General features: G+C 48.3%; 1 protein-coding gene across 1 annotated transcript in view; it reads right to left on the bottom strand.

Moving 5' to 3' along the window:
* Usp12 (ubiquitin specific peptidase 12) overlaps nucleotides 1-18151 on the bottom strand; it is a 54335-nt gene that overhangs the window by 25098 nt on the left and 11086 nt on the right. Inside the window, exon 2 of the mRNA XM_032886383.1 lies at nucleotides 2111-2191. Coding sequence (XP_032742274.1) covers nucleotides 2111-2191 — 81 coding nt within the window. The remainder of the gene's footprint in view (nucleotides 1-2110; nucleotides 2192-18151) is intronic.

The raw sequence follows: 18151 nt of genomic DNA, 5'->3' as shown, positions 1-18151 counted from the left end.
TACTTTGCCAGCACACGTATGAACCTCTTTATGCAGTGCCCAGGGAGGCCAGGGAAGGTAGATAATCTCCTGAGACTGGAGCCGCCATGTAAGAGCTGGGAACTGAACCCAGGTCCTCTGTAAGAACAGCCAGTGCTCTTAACCCGAGCCTTCTCTCCGGCCCCAGCAATCCTGATTTTGCTAATACGGCTCCATAGGAGGCTCGCAATGGAGTTGCTATGCGTGTACAGGAGGAGTGGTGTGAGAACTACATTGCCACAGGAGGTGCACACACAGCAGTGAGGGGTTAGCATTCCACTGTCCGCTCTCCTCTGTGACCTGCACCACACACATTCAGAAGCTTGTTGGTCCTGCAAGCTCCTCACCAGCAAATACCACAGATGTGCTCACACATGATCAAAGTTCAAAACAATGTTTTCAAAGAACTTAGCTAATACAAATTTTAAAAGATTAAAAACAAAACAAAAACAACCTGTAACTAAAAATAGATTAACCAGTTGATCATTAACAATGCTGAGAATAACCCCGTTTGTCTCTGGTAGGTCAATTAAATTGGTTATCTCACTGTTTTGCAAACACAAAGGGCCTGGCTCCCACAGGTGAGTGTTTATTGATGATCCCTCCTTCTTAGCCTGAAAGGGACCTAGAAGGTGGGTCTAGCAGCAACCCTTCCACATGAACTCCTTGGCAAAGCAAAGAAGCCTGGACATGTCGCTATTACAGGCTGATGGAAGCGGTCTCTCTCCTTTACCAAACCCCAAAGTTTCTTCCCCCTCCTGTAAGCCCCCTTGAAGTTTGGGAGCATGGAATCCAGGGCGGTGAGCACACTGCACAGTGCTCACCACCCAGATGTCTGACCCCACTTCAGAGTTTCTACAACAGCTCCACGGATGCAGTACTGCTCACAGCGCACAAACGTTCCAGAGTCAGAAACGTGACTAAAACACTGGCCTCTGAGTTCCCCGCCCATCCCCTACATCACCGCCCCCAGGCCCATACTGTTGTTTTTAAGCAAAGCTGGAGTTTTGATACAGACTTAATCACACACAACAATATAGAAACCCGTGCTTGTGAAGGACAGACAGTTGTACACCCCATGTGTGGGTGCAGGCGTCTCAAGAGAGTTGAGCCAATCTTGATATTTAAGGGACACCTCTATGAGTAAGCAGTGTTATAACTCTAAAAATAAAAAAGCAGCCAAGCTAGCGAGAGAAAAGCAGAGAGACGGAAAAGTAAGGGCTGGGCAGAAGGGGAAGCAACAGAAGCTGTCTGAGAGTGTAAGTCACAGAGTGGAGTCCAAGACTCTCGGCCACCTTACCTCGTGGTCCTGAGACCCCTCAGAGGTGGCAGGATTTGTATAATAATAGTTATTGTTATTGTTGTATGTATAGAATTATTATATATTATATATAATAATGAGACAAGAAGGTCAGAAGCTGCATTTCCATCCATCAATGCAGCCATCAACTCAATGGTCTCTTCTCAGCTTATGCGTCCTGTTTTTCCTGACCTGGCTGCTATGTGGCTTCAAGGGAAGCACAAACACTGTTTATATTTACACCGACTCAGGGTATCTTTAAAAAAAACTCAAAATTAACCAGACCTGGATATGATATGGCTTCATGACTGTCTAGCAAGAGCAGCCGTTCCGGTCAGGGCTGCAGAGTTTCACTATCAAATGCATTTTTATGCCGTATCTACACCAAGACTGAATATCCAGGACAGACCTGGAACTAGGAAAATAATAATTTTTTTTTTTTGTTAAGTTTCAGTAGTGTAAAGTCATGTTCAGTTAAATTCCAAAGTTCTTACCAGGCTTTAAGGACGCAGGCACCTCCCAGTGAGGAGCTTTTACGTGGCCTTACATGTGCAATGCCACTAGCTAAAGAACTCTTAAATACTGAGAGGTCACTCTTATAAGTCAAACTTTTGCTAGGAGAATTCTGTTGCCAGAACTGTGAAATTAGGCTGAAAGTGTTAAAACCTCAGACAATGTTACCTCCTTTCAACCACAGGTCACTTTAAATCCTCATGCCACAAGCAGGTCCTGTAAGGAAGGAGGAAGTGCACTGACTCTGTGCTCGAAGCGTCAAGGCTGGAGCGCACTTACATTGACTAATCCAAAATAGTGCTCGTTGACCGGAAACTGTTCTGGACCAATCTCTTTCTCTAATGCCGAGGCATTGGCGCCCTGTAAAACAAAAACCACAAATATCAGGATTTATAGTATTTCTATAATGTCCAGTCATATAGGCTGAAACATCCTTTAATAGGCCATACTCAAATTACAGCAAATTAACATTATTCAAAAACAGTTGATATTGAAAATGAATAGCTTTTAGTCACATGACTTAATACTAGTTTACACAAATCAGTCAGGAATCATGCTCCTAGCACACTCCCCACCCCCAAGCAATCAAGGAAAACTTCTGACTTGTATGCCGCAATAGGACAAGACTTTGCTGGCAACCACCTTGGAGCCAAAAGGAAGGAAGGGAAGGCTCGCACAGGGCAGGACCCAGCCAGCCTGGGCAGCAGGACCCCTAAAGGATGGGAGACCCAACTGGACCAGTGCCGATAACCTACTGTCCTACAGGAAGACCCACATGTATCAGTCAGATGCCCACAGGGTAAGCAGCATCAATGGCCCTGCATGGCAAGGAACTCCCAATAGGGAGGCAGACTTTCTGGACTCAGAAACACTAGAAGGGAGCCAGAAGCAGGCAGGCAGGCAGGCAGACAGACAGAGCATGCACTTCCTCCCGTTCACATCAACACCCGTCCAGCCCCTGCTCTGTGTCCTGACCTCCCCACTGCCCCCCCTCCCTAAGGCTGCTTTCTTCCCTACTCTCCCTTTTTCATGGTCTTCTCCCAAAGTCAGCCACTGGCCTGACTGCTGGGCCCCAATGTCCCAGCCTCCTGAGAGATGGCACTTTTCTGAGCATATTTATTATTTTTAAAAATGATTTATTTTTTTACTATTTTTTATGTGTATGTGTGTACTGAGTGTGGTTATTACATGCATGTGAGTGCAGGTGTCCCGGGAGCTGGAGTGACAGGAGCTGGGAGCTGTCCGACATGGGTGATGAAGTGGCCTCAGGTCCTCCTGAAGAACAGCTGAGCAAACTCTCCAGAACCTGGTCCTACTTCTTTTTTTTTTTTTTTTTTTTTGGTTTTTTTTTTTGGTGCTGGGGGCCGAACCCAGGGCCTTTTGCTTCCTAGGCAAGCGCTCTACCCCTGAGCTAAATCCCAACCCCTACTTCTTTTTTTTTTTTTCTTTTTTTTTTTCTTTTCCCGGAAAAGGGGACTGAACCCATGGCCTTGCGCTTGCTAGGCAAACGCTCTACCACTGAGCTAAATCCCCAACCCCCTGGTCCCACTTCTTTACCTTTCCTTTCAGTCTACTTTTAGCCAAGAAGTAGTCCAGCCCCACAGGAAGACAAGAGGAAACGTGCCTGACTCATGGCTGCTGCTGAGAGGGCAGAAGGAGGAAATAAATCCCTTCCGACGGACGACTCACAGCCACAAGCTGGACCCTATGAAACCTAACGTGTGGGTCAGTGCAATTATCAACAGCGTCGGACCCATCCAGGAAAGCAGCTCAACCGTGCCCTAAAGGAAGTGTCTTTTCTATCCCACAAACGGCAAAATTACTCACACTGTGGAAGGTGGATTCAATTCCCCCACACAAAAAAAGTTGGAGCAACATGCTAAGAAGTTTGAGTTCCAAGTGAGAATTACTAACGCAGGTTAGAGTACATAAAGAGCAAAGGCACAGATCACAAAGCTCCAAGGCAGAAGTCCCCAGAGCGGCAGCGGCAGAGAGAAGCCAGCACTGCCAACAAAAGAGCAGGCACCGGGCATGAGCCTGAGACCCTAAGGGTCAATAGTGTTCCTAGGAAAGACAGAGTACTTCAGCAGTCATAATAAAACCTGTGATGTCAATCAAGCAAGGTTGCTTTAACCCATTTTTCTGCCAATGGGTGGCCAACTAAAACTCATTTTATTAAAAACAGAAATGGTGGCGCACACCTTGAATCCCAGTGCTCAGGAGACAGAGGAAGGTGGATCTCACCAGCCTGGTCTACAGATCGAGTTTTAGGAGAGCCAAGGCTATTACACAGAGAAACCCCTGTGTTCACCCCCCTACCCAAATATTTTACAAAAACCGATCGCATGAGAATATGAATCCACTATGGAAGGGACGGGAAGCAGGCACGCTAGACTGTAAAGCTACAGGCCTGAGTCTGGCCTGGGCGCTGCTGCTCTGCCTGGACCTGGGTTTCCTGAGGAACACAGTCCCATGCCTGTGCTGTCTTCCGTCCACAAGTAGGCATGGCAGCTCACTACACTTCACTAAAGCATGGGTTACAATGTAGGACACTCCGCCAGAGACCAGCGTCTAGAACAAGAGACAGAGGAGCCGGCCTCACAGATCAATTGTTACAGAGAATTATGGCGTTAGGTTATATTAGATACAGATAATTCAGACACACAGACAGTAAGACTTGCGGGCCACAGGCGTACCTCTCCTGACCGCTCACGACGTATGTTTGGAAAGGTGAGGACTTTCCATACAGAGAGATTATCATCAAAGGATGACACTGGCCTGTCACCCTGACAGTAAGAAAGCAGTAATATGCTAGCCTCTGCTGGTAAAGCAAGGAGAGCATCTGACCGTTTCCCTCTCCAACAAGGCAGAGATACAAAATCACACGAAAGCACGCTGATACCCTGTGCTGTTTTCATTAAAATAATTCACTTACTTTAGGATAAGCATGATGTCAGTAGAAATAAGCTAGAAATTAGAAGTCTCCTGCCTCCAAAGTCCACATCCAAGGCCAGATGTGTGTGTTTTGGGGACATGAGGACATGCTACTTTGGAAAGTTAATTATGAGTAATGTTCATGTTTGTGTGAAATGGTAATGCACGTCAGTGAGAAATAAGTGAGGGTGTAGCATCTGGACCTGCTACCTAAGAAATGGAAGTATGCATTGTGTTTGCATGCTACACGGTTATTCTAAACTATTATATCTCACTTTTCCTGTTGTTTAATATAAATGAGAAAATTCAATAAATTCTTCTCAGTTTCATGTCTCAACCTTATTTTAGAAGCTAGCACTTCTCATTGCCAGGTTGAGCACTGAACAGAGTCAGCTGAGGTAAGTGCATTAAAGAGAACAGCCCAACCAGGAAGGAAAGAAGCCGCCGTGGGGTGAGGAAGCCAGTGACCTTGGAAAACTAAGAAAGCTTCTGGAGGGAAGGAAGGACGGAAGCAGCTGTGCAGTGGGAGGGCATGAACGCCACATCCTGAGAGCAGGCAGAACTTTCTCAAGTACAGGGCAATGCACACACCACAGCTTCATGCCGTACAGGAGAGCGGAGCTTAACCCTCTCTCACACCTGTCCTAGAATGAACTAAAAATCCACTGAGGTCAACAAATGATACAAGAAAACAAACCCTATTTATACGGAGTTAGGAAGCACCAGAGAAAGAGCAAACAGGGCAGGATCAGAGAAGACTTCTAATTTGATGTCTGCCAAAAGGCTGAGAAGCAATGAAACTCCCAATGTGTGTATCTCTCATCTCTGGACTTGCTTGCTGAATTTGATTCTTGAAATAAAAGCCACATATGCATTTAATGCTGGTACTCAGGCGGTTGAGGCCCTGTGGGTTCAAGGCCATCCTGGTCTACATAGAGTTCCAGGCCAACTTGATCTACATAGTGGGTTCCAGGACAGACATAGCTGCACAGTGAGACCCTGTGTAGAAAATAAGGGGGGAGGGGGGGAGGAGGAAGAGGAGGGAAGGGAAGAGGAAGGAAAAAGAGGAGTAGAAGAAGGCAAAACAAAATAAAAACCCATGCTCCAACACTGACCAGCCAGCCCATGAGGACAAGAGTAGACGACACTGTAGAATATTTGAGGTGCACATCAGGGATTTTCCCTTTAGGGAACCTTACTACAGTCACTGGGTTATGACACTGGCCTGCCAGAGCCCACAGACAGGCTGGCAGTGAACTGGCTGAGCGGCAGCTGCCCATGCGGAAGCTGCACTCCTGACCTAGTTCCCACAGGAACTGCAGCATCACCCGGGATAACCAGGTGGCCTCAGTCTTCTCCCCGGTAAAGAAGGGAGCAGAGAAGCATGCACTGCAGGCCCTCAGCACTGCCACACAGAATCTAAATGGTGACAACGAAGTGGAAACTTAGGGGTTCTTTGGAAAGTTGGTTGGATGATGCTTTGCTGGGGCAAACACGTGAAGAAATGTTTCCTTAAAGTGGACACAGGTGTGAAAGGCTAAGTTGAACTTCTCTGAGGCAGACGCAGGAGAGAGGATGTTCTGCTAAAGCAAGTACGTGAGAGGACACGTGATGAAGGATTCTGAGCTAACCACACGCATGTAATAGTCTGCCTTACATTGTGTAGTTGGGCTTCATTTGTCATGATGCCGTAAAGAGAACCCGCATCAAAAACCTTTTGGGGGTGTGTTGCAGTTTCTTCTGCAGACTCGGACGGGCTGACTCGATGCACGTGCTGAAGCAAGACCAATGCTGAGGCAAGACATGTGGAGGACGCGTGCTGTTTGGAGGGTGTAAATAAGACTCCACGGAATGACAGAGAGAGAACATGGCTTGCTGGTACAGTGCAACCCTTGTGAGTGTCAAGTCTTCACTGATCTTCGCTTCCCTGGAGAGGCACAGCGGAGAACTTCTCCTGGTGTTCCTCCTGGTCCCTCCTGCTGATTCGAGCCAAGGCTGAGGCCGGGCTGTCTCTGCTAGGTGTGTCACCACTGTTGCTAACCCAACTCTACCAAACTAGACTGCTGGTGTATCCGTGGAGTGTTTGTGAGTGGACCAAGCTGCCACTGCCTGCTAACCTAGGAGCTGATTTCCAGACAACACAAATGGGAATTGCTCCAAAGAACCTTTCTAAACAGGTCCACTCCACTCCCCAACCCCTGTAACCTTTCTTTTCCACTACCTCTGGTAGGTAGGCGGTGGGTTACAAGAACCATCATTAAAAATAAGGTTTGAAGAAAAGAGTTACAGTGTCCTAGTACAGACACAGCTCAAGTCTGACTTGTGAGGAAGATTGAGCTCCTTTGAGCTCCATATTCATAAAGCCACAGAGCAGGGTAAAGAGCATCAATCGAGGCCTGCTTCTCTAGAAACACGAAAAGGAAGATGGAAGCCAGTGCCTCTCAGATGAGGACTTGGCACAAAGCTGGATAATCACCTCCTACGACTGTGGCCAAATGGAGAAGGAGCAGGAAGCTGGTACGGTTTGCTGTCTCTGGGAGAGATCACACCCTGTACAAGCCACCACCATGCTCTACAATGGCAGTCGCTCTGCCTCTGCTGCTCCAAGGCCGTGGGGAAAGTGGCTCAGGGCAGGAGTGAGGCCTGACTGTTTCCCAGGAGCGTCCAGGTCTGCTCATCTCACCCTCCCACCTGCTGTCCATCACTCCCCAACCTCCAACCCCAGAGGGAAACCTTCCAGCAAGCAAGTCTTCCAAGTTTTTGATGTTTTTTTTTCCTCACGGGATAGTATAAGTGGCTGTTTTCTCTTTTATCCGTCATCTCAACAGCACATGGGTAACACTGAACATGAACATTAGTCAGCTCAGAAAACCTCAAACTATGACGAAATTAATGGCCAATGATTGCAGATCTTACTGTACTCCTTCTCATCCAATGACATAATACGTACCACCACATCACATAAGAACGCCAAGCAACAAGTGACAGTTGCCTCTTTCTATAGTTCATTAATAAAATTATCAATAAAAACAACAGGCATGCAATATTAACCTATTAATAAAACAATGTGCATACACATACATATACACACGTATATGCGCATACATGTAATTGCTTAGTCCACATCAGCTTACCTGTGTATACAATTCTATGGCTGATCAATTGGTACTGGATAACCAGTTAGGGTGCTCATCCCTAAAGATGATTTCTCCCCCTCTCGGAGGTCATTAGTTTTCTGTCTCTTTTAGTCTGGGGGCCGGGCCCTGTGAGAAGTCCCTTTCCATGTGAACGTGTCTACTGACTGGTGGTGTACCTGTCTTGTTTAGGCAGTAAGCGTAGTTAAGGGACCATGGGAGAAGCTTCCCTGCCATTTCTAGAAGACATTCATTCACACACAGCATATGTATGCACACTGTTTTTGTGCCCTGTGTAAAGATTTTCCTTGTATTATTCAAACGCTGAGGTCTCTGTTCCCAATCAGAACGTGACACTGCCATGCTCATTCTAAGTATGGCCTGCCTGAATGCTGTGTAAACAGTGCTCCCCATTTATTCTGACTTGTCAATAGAAAGCGATCAACAGTGGCTGACAGACAAGAGAACAGGGCTGAACTCCTATCCATGGGATTGGGGGACGGGGGGTGCGTGAAAAAAGGGCCCAAGAGCTGCCTACCATGGAACACACCTAGGGCAGAAAGAGCCAGCCAGATCCATTCTGAAACACTAGTATCTCAGGGACTTTGGCTGGGAGGTGGCCAGATCAGCTTAGAGGAATAGAATAGATTGACAACTGCTCAGAGTTCTCTGCTATAAAGCTTATCAAATAAATCTTAATAGTCTCTTGTCTCTTATCTGGGAGGTAGCCAGGATAGAGAAAAACCGTCACCTTTAAAATTGACTCAACACACATTTCCTGGTCCTCTGACTCTCACAATTTCCCATAAGCTCTTTAGTGATGGTCCTTGAGCCATGCAAGAACTGTGTTGCAGACGGAGGCTAGGTACCCTGATCACATTTCTACACACTTTAACCAGTTGTAGGGTTTTCTGCAATGTCTCCACCTAGTGCAAAGATAAGTTTCTTTGATGAGAAGTGGGAGCTCCATTTATCTGTGGTACAAGGATAAGTACTTAGAACACAGGGAGGAAATATGCTGGTATTGCTCTCCACCAGGGTCCATGACTTTACATTCAGTTACCTCCTATTAAGGTTGGTCTTAAGCTGTGGTTGCTGCCAAGACGTAAGTGCAACAATTACCCCCGCCATGCTAGACACTGCTGTGGATCCTAGGCGCTCCAGCGCAGTAGGACCACTGGCTGCTTCCCTCTCTGGGAAGCTCGACTAGCACCTTCCAGCACTATGAAAGCTTGTCCTCAGGGAGGAGGAGGCTTTCAGGTCAGATGGAGATCAGATCCTCCAAGTCCTGTGTTTAAAGTGAGGCATTCACACAGGCCTATTTAGTCTCAAACTCAGTAAGGTATACGCTTACGTTAAACTTTCATTTTCAAGTCGTATAGTTCTAAGTTTTAGAATATGAGATTTTAAATCTACATCGCAAGTGTAGAAACATGTAAGCATGAATTTCATGCTCTTTATGCCTGTTAAGGATAATAGTCATCTACAGTAGAAAAGGCCCCAGTTCAGTTCCCAGCACCCATGTCAGATACCTTACTACCAAGAACTCGAGCTCCAGGGGACCTGACACCCTCTTCTGTTCTCCACGAGCACTGCACATACCCACAAGAAAGCAGGCACACAGGCGGGCAAGCAGATGCAATTTGTAAATATTTCAAAAAGGAAAAAATCTACACCTAGAAATTATATACGTCACCTTAAAAATTTTGGAATTTAATCCTCTAAACAAACTCTTTAGAGATTCTAATTTTATATACAACAAAACCAGTATTTTCAGTTAAGCCCTAAGACATTTCTATTAACTATATTCTTTCTTCACTATGTAATAAGAATTCTTTAGATAGAACAGATCCAGACATTTTAGCTTGAAATACAATTTTTCACACTTCGAAATGTTCATCCGCTCTAAGAAAAGAGGTCAGTGACTGTCCAGCCAAAAGAACGAAGCAAAGTTATGCTGAGTTTCAGAAATGCCATAAGAATTCTTCTAAAGCAATCTGTAATACTAATTTGATTTGAAATTATGATAAACTCACAGAAGGAAGGAAGGAAGGAAGGAAGGAAGGGAGGAAGGGAGGAAGGAAGGAAGGAAGGAAGGAAGGAAGGGAGGAAGGAAGGAAGGGAGGGAGGAAGGAAGGGAGGAAGGAAGGAAGGAAGGAAGGAAGGAAGGGAGGAAGGAAGGAAGGAAGGGAGGGAGGGAGGGAGGGAGGGAGGGAGGGAGGGGGGGAGGGAGGGAGGGAGGGAGGGAGGGAGGGAGGGAGGCAGGAAGGGAGGGAGGGAGTGAGGAAGGGAGGGAGGGAGTAAGGGAGGAAGGGAGGAAGGAGGGAGGGGAGGGAGGGAGGAAGGGAGGAGGGAGGAAGGAGGAAGGAGGAGGAGGGAGGAAGGGAGGAAGGAGGAAGGAAGGAAGGGAAAGGGAGGGGGAGGAGGAAGGAAGGAGGAAGGGAGGGAGGAGGGAGGGAGGGAGGGAGGGAGGGAGGGAGGAAGGAAGGGAGGGAGGAAGGGAGGAAGGGAGGGAGGAAGGAGGGAAGGAGGGGAGGGAGGAGGGAGGAGGAAGGAGGAGGAAGGAAGGGAGGAGGGAGGAAGGAAGGAGGAAGGAAGGGAGGAAGGGGGAGGGGAGGGAGGGAGGGGGGGAGGGGAGGAAGGGGAAGGGAGGGGGGGAGGGGAGGGGGGGAGGGGGGGGGGAGGGGGGGGGGAAGGGGGGAGGGGGGAAGGGAGGGGGGAAGGGGGGAAGGAGGGGGGGGGGGAAGGAGGGAGGGAGGGAAGGAAGGGAGGAAGGGAGGAAGGAAGGGAGGAAGGAAGGGAGGAGGGAGGGAGGAAGGGAGGAAGGAGGGAGGGAGGAAGGGAAGGAAGGAGGAAGGGAGGAAGGAGGGGGAGGGAGGGAGGGAGGGAAGGAAGGGAAGGGAGGGAGGGAGGGAAGGGAGGGAAGGGGAGGGAGGAGGGGAGGGAGGGAGGGAGGAAGGGAGGGAGGGAGGGAGGGAGGGAGGAAGGAAGGAAGGAAGGGAGGGAGGGAGGGAGGAAGGAAGGGAGGGAGGGGGGGAGGGAGGGAGGAAGGAAGGGAGGAGGGAGGAGGGAGGGAGGGAGGGAGGGAGGGAGGAGGGAGGAAGGAGGGAGGGAGGAAGGAAGGGAGGGAGGAAGGGAGGAAGGAAGGAGGGGAAGGGAGGGAGGAGGGGAGGAGGGGGGGAGGGGGGGAGGGGAGGGGGGGAGGGAAGGAAGGGAGGAAGGAGGAAGGAAGGAAGGAGGGAGGGAAGGAGGGAAGGAAGGGAGGAAGGAAGGAGGGAGGAGGAAGGAAGGGAAGGAAGGAAGGGAGGGAGGGAGGAAGGAAGGAAGGGAAGGGAGGAGGGGAGGGAGGAAGGGGGAGGGAGGGAGGAAGGAAGGAAGGAAGGAAGGGAGAAAGGGAGGAAGGAAGGGAGGAAGGGAGGAAGGGAGGAAGGGGGAACACAGGAAAGCACCTGTTTGTAAGCACTATTCTCCACTGCAAGGCACCGTAGAGTGCAAGGTGGGGTGTTGCGGGGGTGGGGGAGGGGACACACAGAGGAATACAGAGCAGGACAAGGAGCACAGAGTCCGTCTGACGCCTGCTGACCATGCGGGGCAATCGGAGCCTTCACTGTCAGTGTTGACATGGATCACAGTCTGTACAGGCAAAGTCCATGCTGCTTTAAGGACACGAACAAATGAATGACAGGAACCCTCCTTCTTAAAATGAACTGCCAACTCCACACAGAAAACCCCAAATCTAATGAATAAAATTTGATGAGAAACAGTATATTTACAGTCATCTTGAAAGCATCTCCCCAGAAATTAATTACAAAGTAAAAACACTAAGGTAATGTCACACTGGAAAAACTTGATGAACCAGTTTCCGTACTTGGAAAAAAATGTATAATGTGAATCTAATCATGAAAGAACATCGGCCAAACCCACCTGAGGAACAACATGCAGAATGGCTGGCTTGTCCCACTCATCACATCAAGGTCAAATGAGACCAAAACAGCTGGCAATACTAGGAAAGACATTATCAGAAGGTCCAGAGAGATGGCATATGTGCAAACATCATATTTGCAAAGCAGATTTAGCAAAATGCAAATAAGCAGTAGATAGAGAAAGTCTGGGCAACTCTCGCACTTGCAACTTGCCTAAGACTTCTGAGCAGATTCACAGTCTCCACAATGGTGTAGCCTCCATTCACAAACCTGGAGAACTCGTACATGGTACGTGAAAGTGACTAGCATGCACAAGAGCCCGCACGCTTCTCAGCACACGGCACCTTTCGTTAGGTCTTGTGGGACAGCACAGTCCTAATTCACTCCTCCTTCTGTACTGATGGGCAGATGTCTGGGGGACTGCAGTTGAAGGATAGCTCCTATACTCTAAGAGCCAATGCTCAAGCCTGCCCACAAATGCTGTGCTGAGCCGCCTGTGCTCATCCACCCTAACTTTTTAAGGTCACGCTGGAGTGCTCATTCAGGATTGTAGCTGGCTGTTGACTCAATAACCGATCACTCTTCTCTCCATGGATGCCCTGTGGAAGGCGGTGGCAAAGCGGCAAGCCCCATGACTTTGGCTATCTGGAAGTAAAGCGATTTGCTTACAGGGAGGACACTTTAGTCTCCATCTGGAGCAGTGGCACTTCTCCCAGCTCCGTTCCACAGTGAGTCACTGAGCATTCTTCCCAGCACACTCCAGGCCTTTGCACCTACTTCCCCTTTACAGCAAATCAAAGGGCAAAGGAGCACATCTAAAGACCACAGGAAACACTCAAACACAGCAAGTTCTCGGTGTGACAACCAGCCTGCCTGCTCAACAGCCATGGAAAGGAGGAGGCCGCACTTGGTTAATGGAACACGGCACCCAAATCAACAGCATGAGTCACTACTGGACCATGACTCCGAAGAACAGAAGACAAAAGACCACACAAGACGTGCTGGAGACAACCCGAGCTACTGAAATGTGGCCTGAATATTAGTCAGTGTTAGTAAGGAAATCACATTCGTCTCTTTGGGTAAGAAGTGGAGATATGGGGCTGTGGAAATAGCTCGGTCAGTTAGTGGTTACCAAACAATCTATTTGGAGCCGAGTTCAATTCGGAGAAACGACATGTAAAAATAAAAGTAAAGTCTGGTATGGTGGTACACACCTTTAACCCAGTGCTGGGGGAGAGGGGACAGAGGCAAGTGAATCTCTGTGTCTAAGGCCAGCATGGTCTACATAGCAAGCTCCAAGACAGCCAGGACTACCTCAAAAATGAAGAGGGAAAAAAAGAAAAGAAAAACAGTGTAGTGGAGTGTGCTATAATGCCATATTGGAGGGAGACACAGACAGCCCCACTACTTGTTGAGCTCCATGTCAGTGAAAGGCCCTGCCCCCAGATTCCCCCCCACAAAAAAGGAAGTGGATAATGCCCAATTGACTGAATTACAGCTGATGTTGTCCTCTGGCATGTTCATGCACACATGTGCACTCGGGCACACAAGTTATGGCGTCATGGAGCAGGGGGGAACTCAGACAACTGGGGCCCTGTGTAGTCTGGAGATGCCTGCAGTTTGGACTGCTGATGGCAGTGGGTCAATGCCCCTCTACTTGACGACCTCTAGGTAGCTACACTAGCTTATGGTAGAGCTGTCTCAGGACCACCCAGTCACCTTGTACACCAGAAGGTAAGTCCTGCTTGCATCCCCACTGTTGCTCACCTGCCCCGCAGCCATCTAAAAGCATGCAGCCTCGGCAGCCTGCACCTTAACCTCTGCGCCCCCTCTGCTTCATGAGCGCCTCTTTTGCTTTCTAACAATCTGCACTATCTACATGGGCTTCGTACCTCATTCCCTGCAGGACCTGAGGCTCACGAGGATTGCTGTTAACAGATCTTGCACTTCCCTCCAAATGTCAATGTCCCCACGTGACTGTCAAAGTTCAGATACTTCCCAGGGAGTTCCCTCTCGGTGGACAGAAGTGTTGCCTTGCTTCTAACCCTTCACCAACTTTTCCATCAAACTAAGGCTACAGTACAGATGAGGCGACACCTGGCCAAGGAACTGCATTTCAACACTTTCTGCAGAGAAAACTAAGCTCCAAGAGAGAATCTTTGGAACTCAATTGGTTCATTGATGTCCTCCTACACAGCATTTACTTCCAAAGTTTGTTGTTCCATACGGGAACTTTTCAGGGGGAAAGGCAAACCAATAACCTCAACCCAAACTAGCCCCGCGGACCTGCTCTGAATCACTGGGCTGCACTCACTCAGACTCTGCTCACTGCCGTGAAACACGAGCTCAGCTTAGTCCCACAGCCAGACGTATTTGTCACAAAGGAATCACTGCCCCAAAGTCCTTTCTAACAGTATTTTTATAACACTAAATTTTTATTATAATAGACTAGCAATAAAAATGTGTTAAAAGACTACAGAATGAGAAAAAAACGTTAACAGCAGAATGTCCTTGATTTTAAGAGAACTGGGGTGCGAGAGAGATGGTTCGCAGTTGAGAGCACAACTGACCCTCCAGAGGAATCCAGTCTGGGTCACACACCCACGTGGCAGCTCGCAACTGTCTAACTCCCACTCTACTACAGCACCCTCTTCTGGCCTCCTCCGGCACAGCATACACCTGGTACACTTACTTGTGGCCAAAACACTCAGACACAGAAAATAAAACCAACCTAAAGCATGAGTTGAAAACAAGTGGACAGTGAGTGTGGTGTACACACCAGCAATCCCGACACGTGGGAGGCTAAGGCAGGACGGCTGTGAGTTGAGGCCACCCTACCCGCATAGCAAGACTGTCCTAAAGCCAGACCATCAGAAACAGCTACACTGCTCCATGAGAACTCATGCTCTGTGCTGCTTAAGCAACTAATAAAGGAAGAGTGTGTTGTAGCTCCAGGTTTGACTTTGGTGGGGGAAGGCATGGAGGCAACCTGAGGCAGCTGGCCAGACTGCACCCACAGTGCAGAAGCAAAGACCGATGCCGGGGCTCAGCTCAGGTCTGGAACCTTCATCCACGGAAGGGTCCCCACCCACACTCAGGCTAGGTGACCCCACCTTAGGTAAGGCTTTTAGGAAATCCTCTCAGGCATGCCCGGGGGCTTGTCCAATAGATGATTATAAATCCTGTCAACCTCCACACATAATACAGAAATGGTGAAGGGAACACAGACACAGGCAGCAGAAAGCAGACATGAAAGCCAGATGCTGCCTCACTAACAGCAGACATGAACAGGCCACACAATCTAAACTAAAGGTAGAGGTTAGCAGACTCAATCAAATAGAATCCTAGGCTGGGGAGGTGACTCACGGCTAGGAGGGCTTGCTGTCAGCACGAGACCCTGAGTATGGACCTCTAGCACCCACATAAAAGCCACTCAAGGCCATAAGCAAACCCGGATCCCCAGCACTGGGGAAAGCTGACAGGGCTTGGCTGGGCAGATGCCAGCAGAAAATCAGTGAGTTCCAAGTTCATCAAGAGACTGTCAGCAGAGTAAGGTGGAGTGACAGAAGAGGCCTCCACCCAGCACACACTCATACTCCATTCACACACACAAGAAAACAGATCCCACACCAGGCACAACTGTAGGCTTGTCATCTAGCTACTGGGGAGCCTGAGGCAGGAAGACTTAGGAGTTCTAGGCTAGCCTCAGTCACACAGACAAAGGAGAAGAAAATAAACTGGTTTCCTAAAAGTACACACAAATCTCCAACACTGCCCTAGCAAATGACCTCATCGACACTCCAGAGGGCCATACACCAGCAACCCCCAGAGTCACCCCAAGAATGCAAGGGTGGTTTGACCACCTAAAACTAATCCCTATCATAGAGCGTGCTACCTGAATTTAAGTAAGATCACGCGCTCACTTCCACAAACACAAGTGACACCTTTTCATGACCAAAGAAAAGAAACACACAAACCCAACAGAATAGGCACAGGAGACATTCTCAGCCTGATAATACGGAGACTGTTCGCCTGTTTGCAAAAGTGTGTGCCATGCAGACACACACACAGACATGACTGTGATCCCCAGAACCCACGTCGAAAGGCCAAGAGCAGTGACATGTCTGCCCTCACAGCACCCAAGAGGCCAAACTAGCAGATTCCTGGACACACACACACACACACACACACACACACACACACACACACCTGCACATGTACAAACAAACACAGGAAACATCCATAAAAGCTCAACAGCAGGGCTGGAGAGATGGCTCAGTGGTTAAGAGCACTGACTGCTCTTCTAGAGATCCTGAGTTCAATTCCCAGCAACCACATGGTGGCTCACAACCATCTGTAATGGGATCTGATGCCCTCTTCTGGTCTGAAGACAGCTACCCTGTGTGTGTGTGTGTGTGTGTGTGTGTGTGTGTGTGTGTGTGTGTGTGTGTGTGTGTGTGTGTGTTTGTGTGTGTTTTCTTTTTTTGTTAGGCAAGTGCTCTACCACTGAGCTAAATCCCCAACCCCATGTGTCTTTTTAAAAAAGCAAACCTCAGTGTGAACTGAAGAATTAGCCTATCTCTACCCACACAGCACAATCTCACACCAAGATCTTAGGCTCACACAAGAGCTGCTGGGACAAACGGGCTCTGAGGAGCTGGGCATAAGACAAGACTGCTTATTTCCACATCTTTTACACTCAACAATCTTTAACAAGACCACAATTTCATCAAAACCATCCTAATACACCAGAATATACTCAACAAACTCTTTTAAAATTACTGAAAAAATTTAAAGCATATTGAGGGGAACAGAAAAAAACCATCCCCACACACTATGGGACATGTAGTTGGCAATACTCCACAATCAATCCATGTAATCCCTATCAGAATCCCAGCAACTTGTTTAGACACTGACAAGCTGATCTAAAACCCATGCAGAATCAACATGAGACCCAGAAGAGTCGACTGTAATCATGAAAAGAACAAAGTCTGAGAACCCCCACTTCCTGATTTCAAAACTCACTTCAAAGCACCCATAATCAAAGCAGTAACACTGGAGGGTGGTCATATGGGCAGGTCAAGGAAACAGAGCTGAGGTTTCAGCGGGAGTGGAGGCCAGGCCTGTCACCCCAGCATCTATCTGTGAGGTCATCCTCTACTTAACAAGTTTGAAAACAGCCTTGACAGGATCTCAAAAACAGAATTAAAAAAAAGCCAAGATTCCAGAAATAAAGCCGCATATTCATACATTTCTGTTTTCAGCAAGGGTACTAAGGCCATCCCATGGGAAACAGGCTGTGCATGTGTGTGCATGAGTGTGTGGTGAGAAAATGTGAGTTGCACACACAGAGGGCAGAGAACCAGAGTCAGTTCTCACCTTTACAAGGATTCCAGGGCCGGAATGCAGGCCACCAGGCTTGAGTGGTGAAGACCTTTTCCTGCTGAGCCTCCTCACTGGCCCTAAGCCTGCGATTCTAAGCAGATGCCCAAGATAAAGCGAAGGCAGGACCACCCAAAACTTACTGTCCTGACTTCACAGCAGCATTTATCCACCAAAAGGCAAACAACTCAAAGCCAATGAGCCAACAGATAAAACATGCGATGTAAATACAGTAGAAAACACATCCGCCTAAAGTGACAAAATACTGGTACATCTTCTAACACAGATAGGCCTGAAAATGATACCAAGTGCAGAGAGCCAGTCACAACAGCCGCATAAAAAGTACAATGGTAGTGCTCGCTTCGGCAGCACATATACTAAAAAGTACAATGATGGTAGTTGAGGCTGGCGGGGAGGAGAGTGGGAAAGAAGGTGCAGAAGGAGGGCTGCTGAAGGGAGCATTGTCTTCTGAGATGGAGAAATGTCCCACAACTGACAGGATGGTCAAAATGATAGACCACTGCACTGTGTCCCATAAAACACAGATTACATGGAGTATGAACTGTACCTACATGTTTTAAGAGCTAGGCCTGGTAACACAGGCTTGTAATCCTGGCTAGTACAGGCTGAGGCAAGAGAGTGGCAAATCCAAGGTCAGCTTTGCCAACTCTGACATTTCTCAAAGTAAAACAGTAGGAAGAAGGCTGGACTTGGGGGTTGGTTATGTTTGTGAACCTAACTTGGGTGGCAGACACAGAAGAATCAGGAATTCAAGGCCGTCCTCGGCTGCACATACACTTTTGCCAGCCTGGGTTATACACAAGACCCTGCCTTTAAAAATAAATAATAAAGACAGACCCCTGCCCCAGAAGCACGTAGGAGACATAACACTGTGGTGGAGCGCCACCCGTTGGAGGAAGGCAGAAGAGTTAGATTCACTACTCCAG

The sequence above is a fragment of the Rattus rattus genome, chromosome 16 (genome assembly GCF_011064425.1).
Source record: "Rattus rattus isolate New Zealand chromosome 16, Rrattus_CSIRO_v1, whole genome shotgun sequence".
NCBI lineage: Eukaryota > Metazoa > Chordata > Mammalia > Rodentia > Muridae > Rattus > Rattus rattus.
This window is presented reverse-complemented; position numbering and strand designations above follow the sequence as displayed.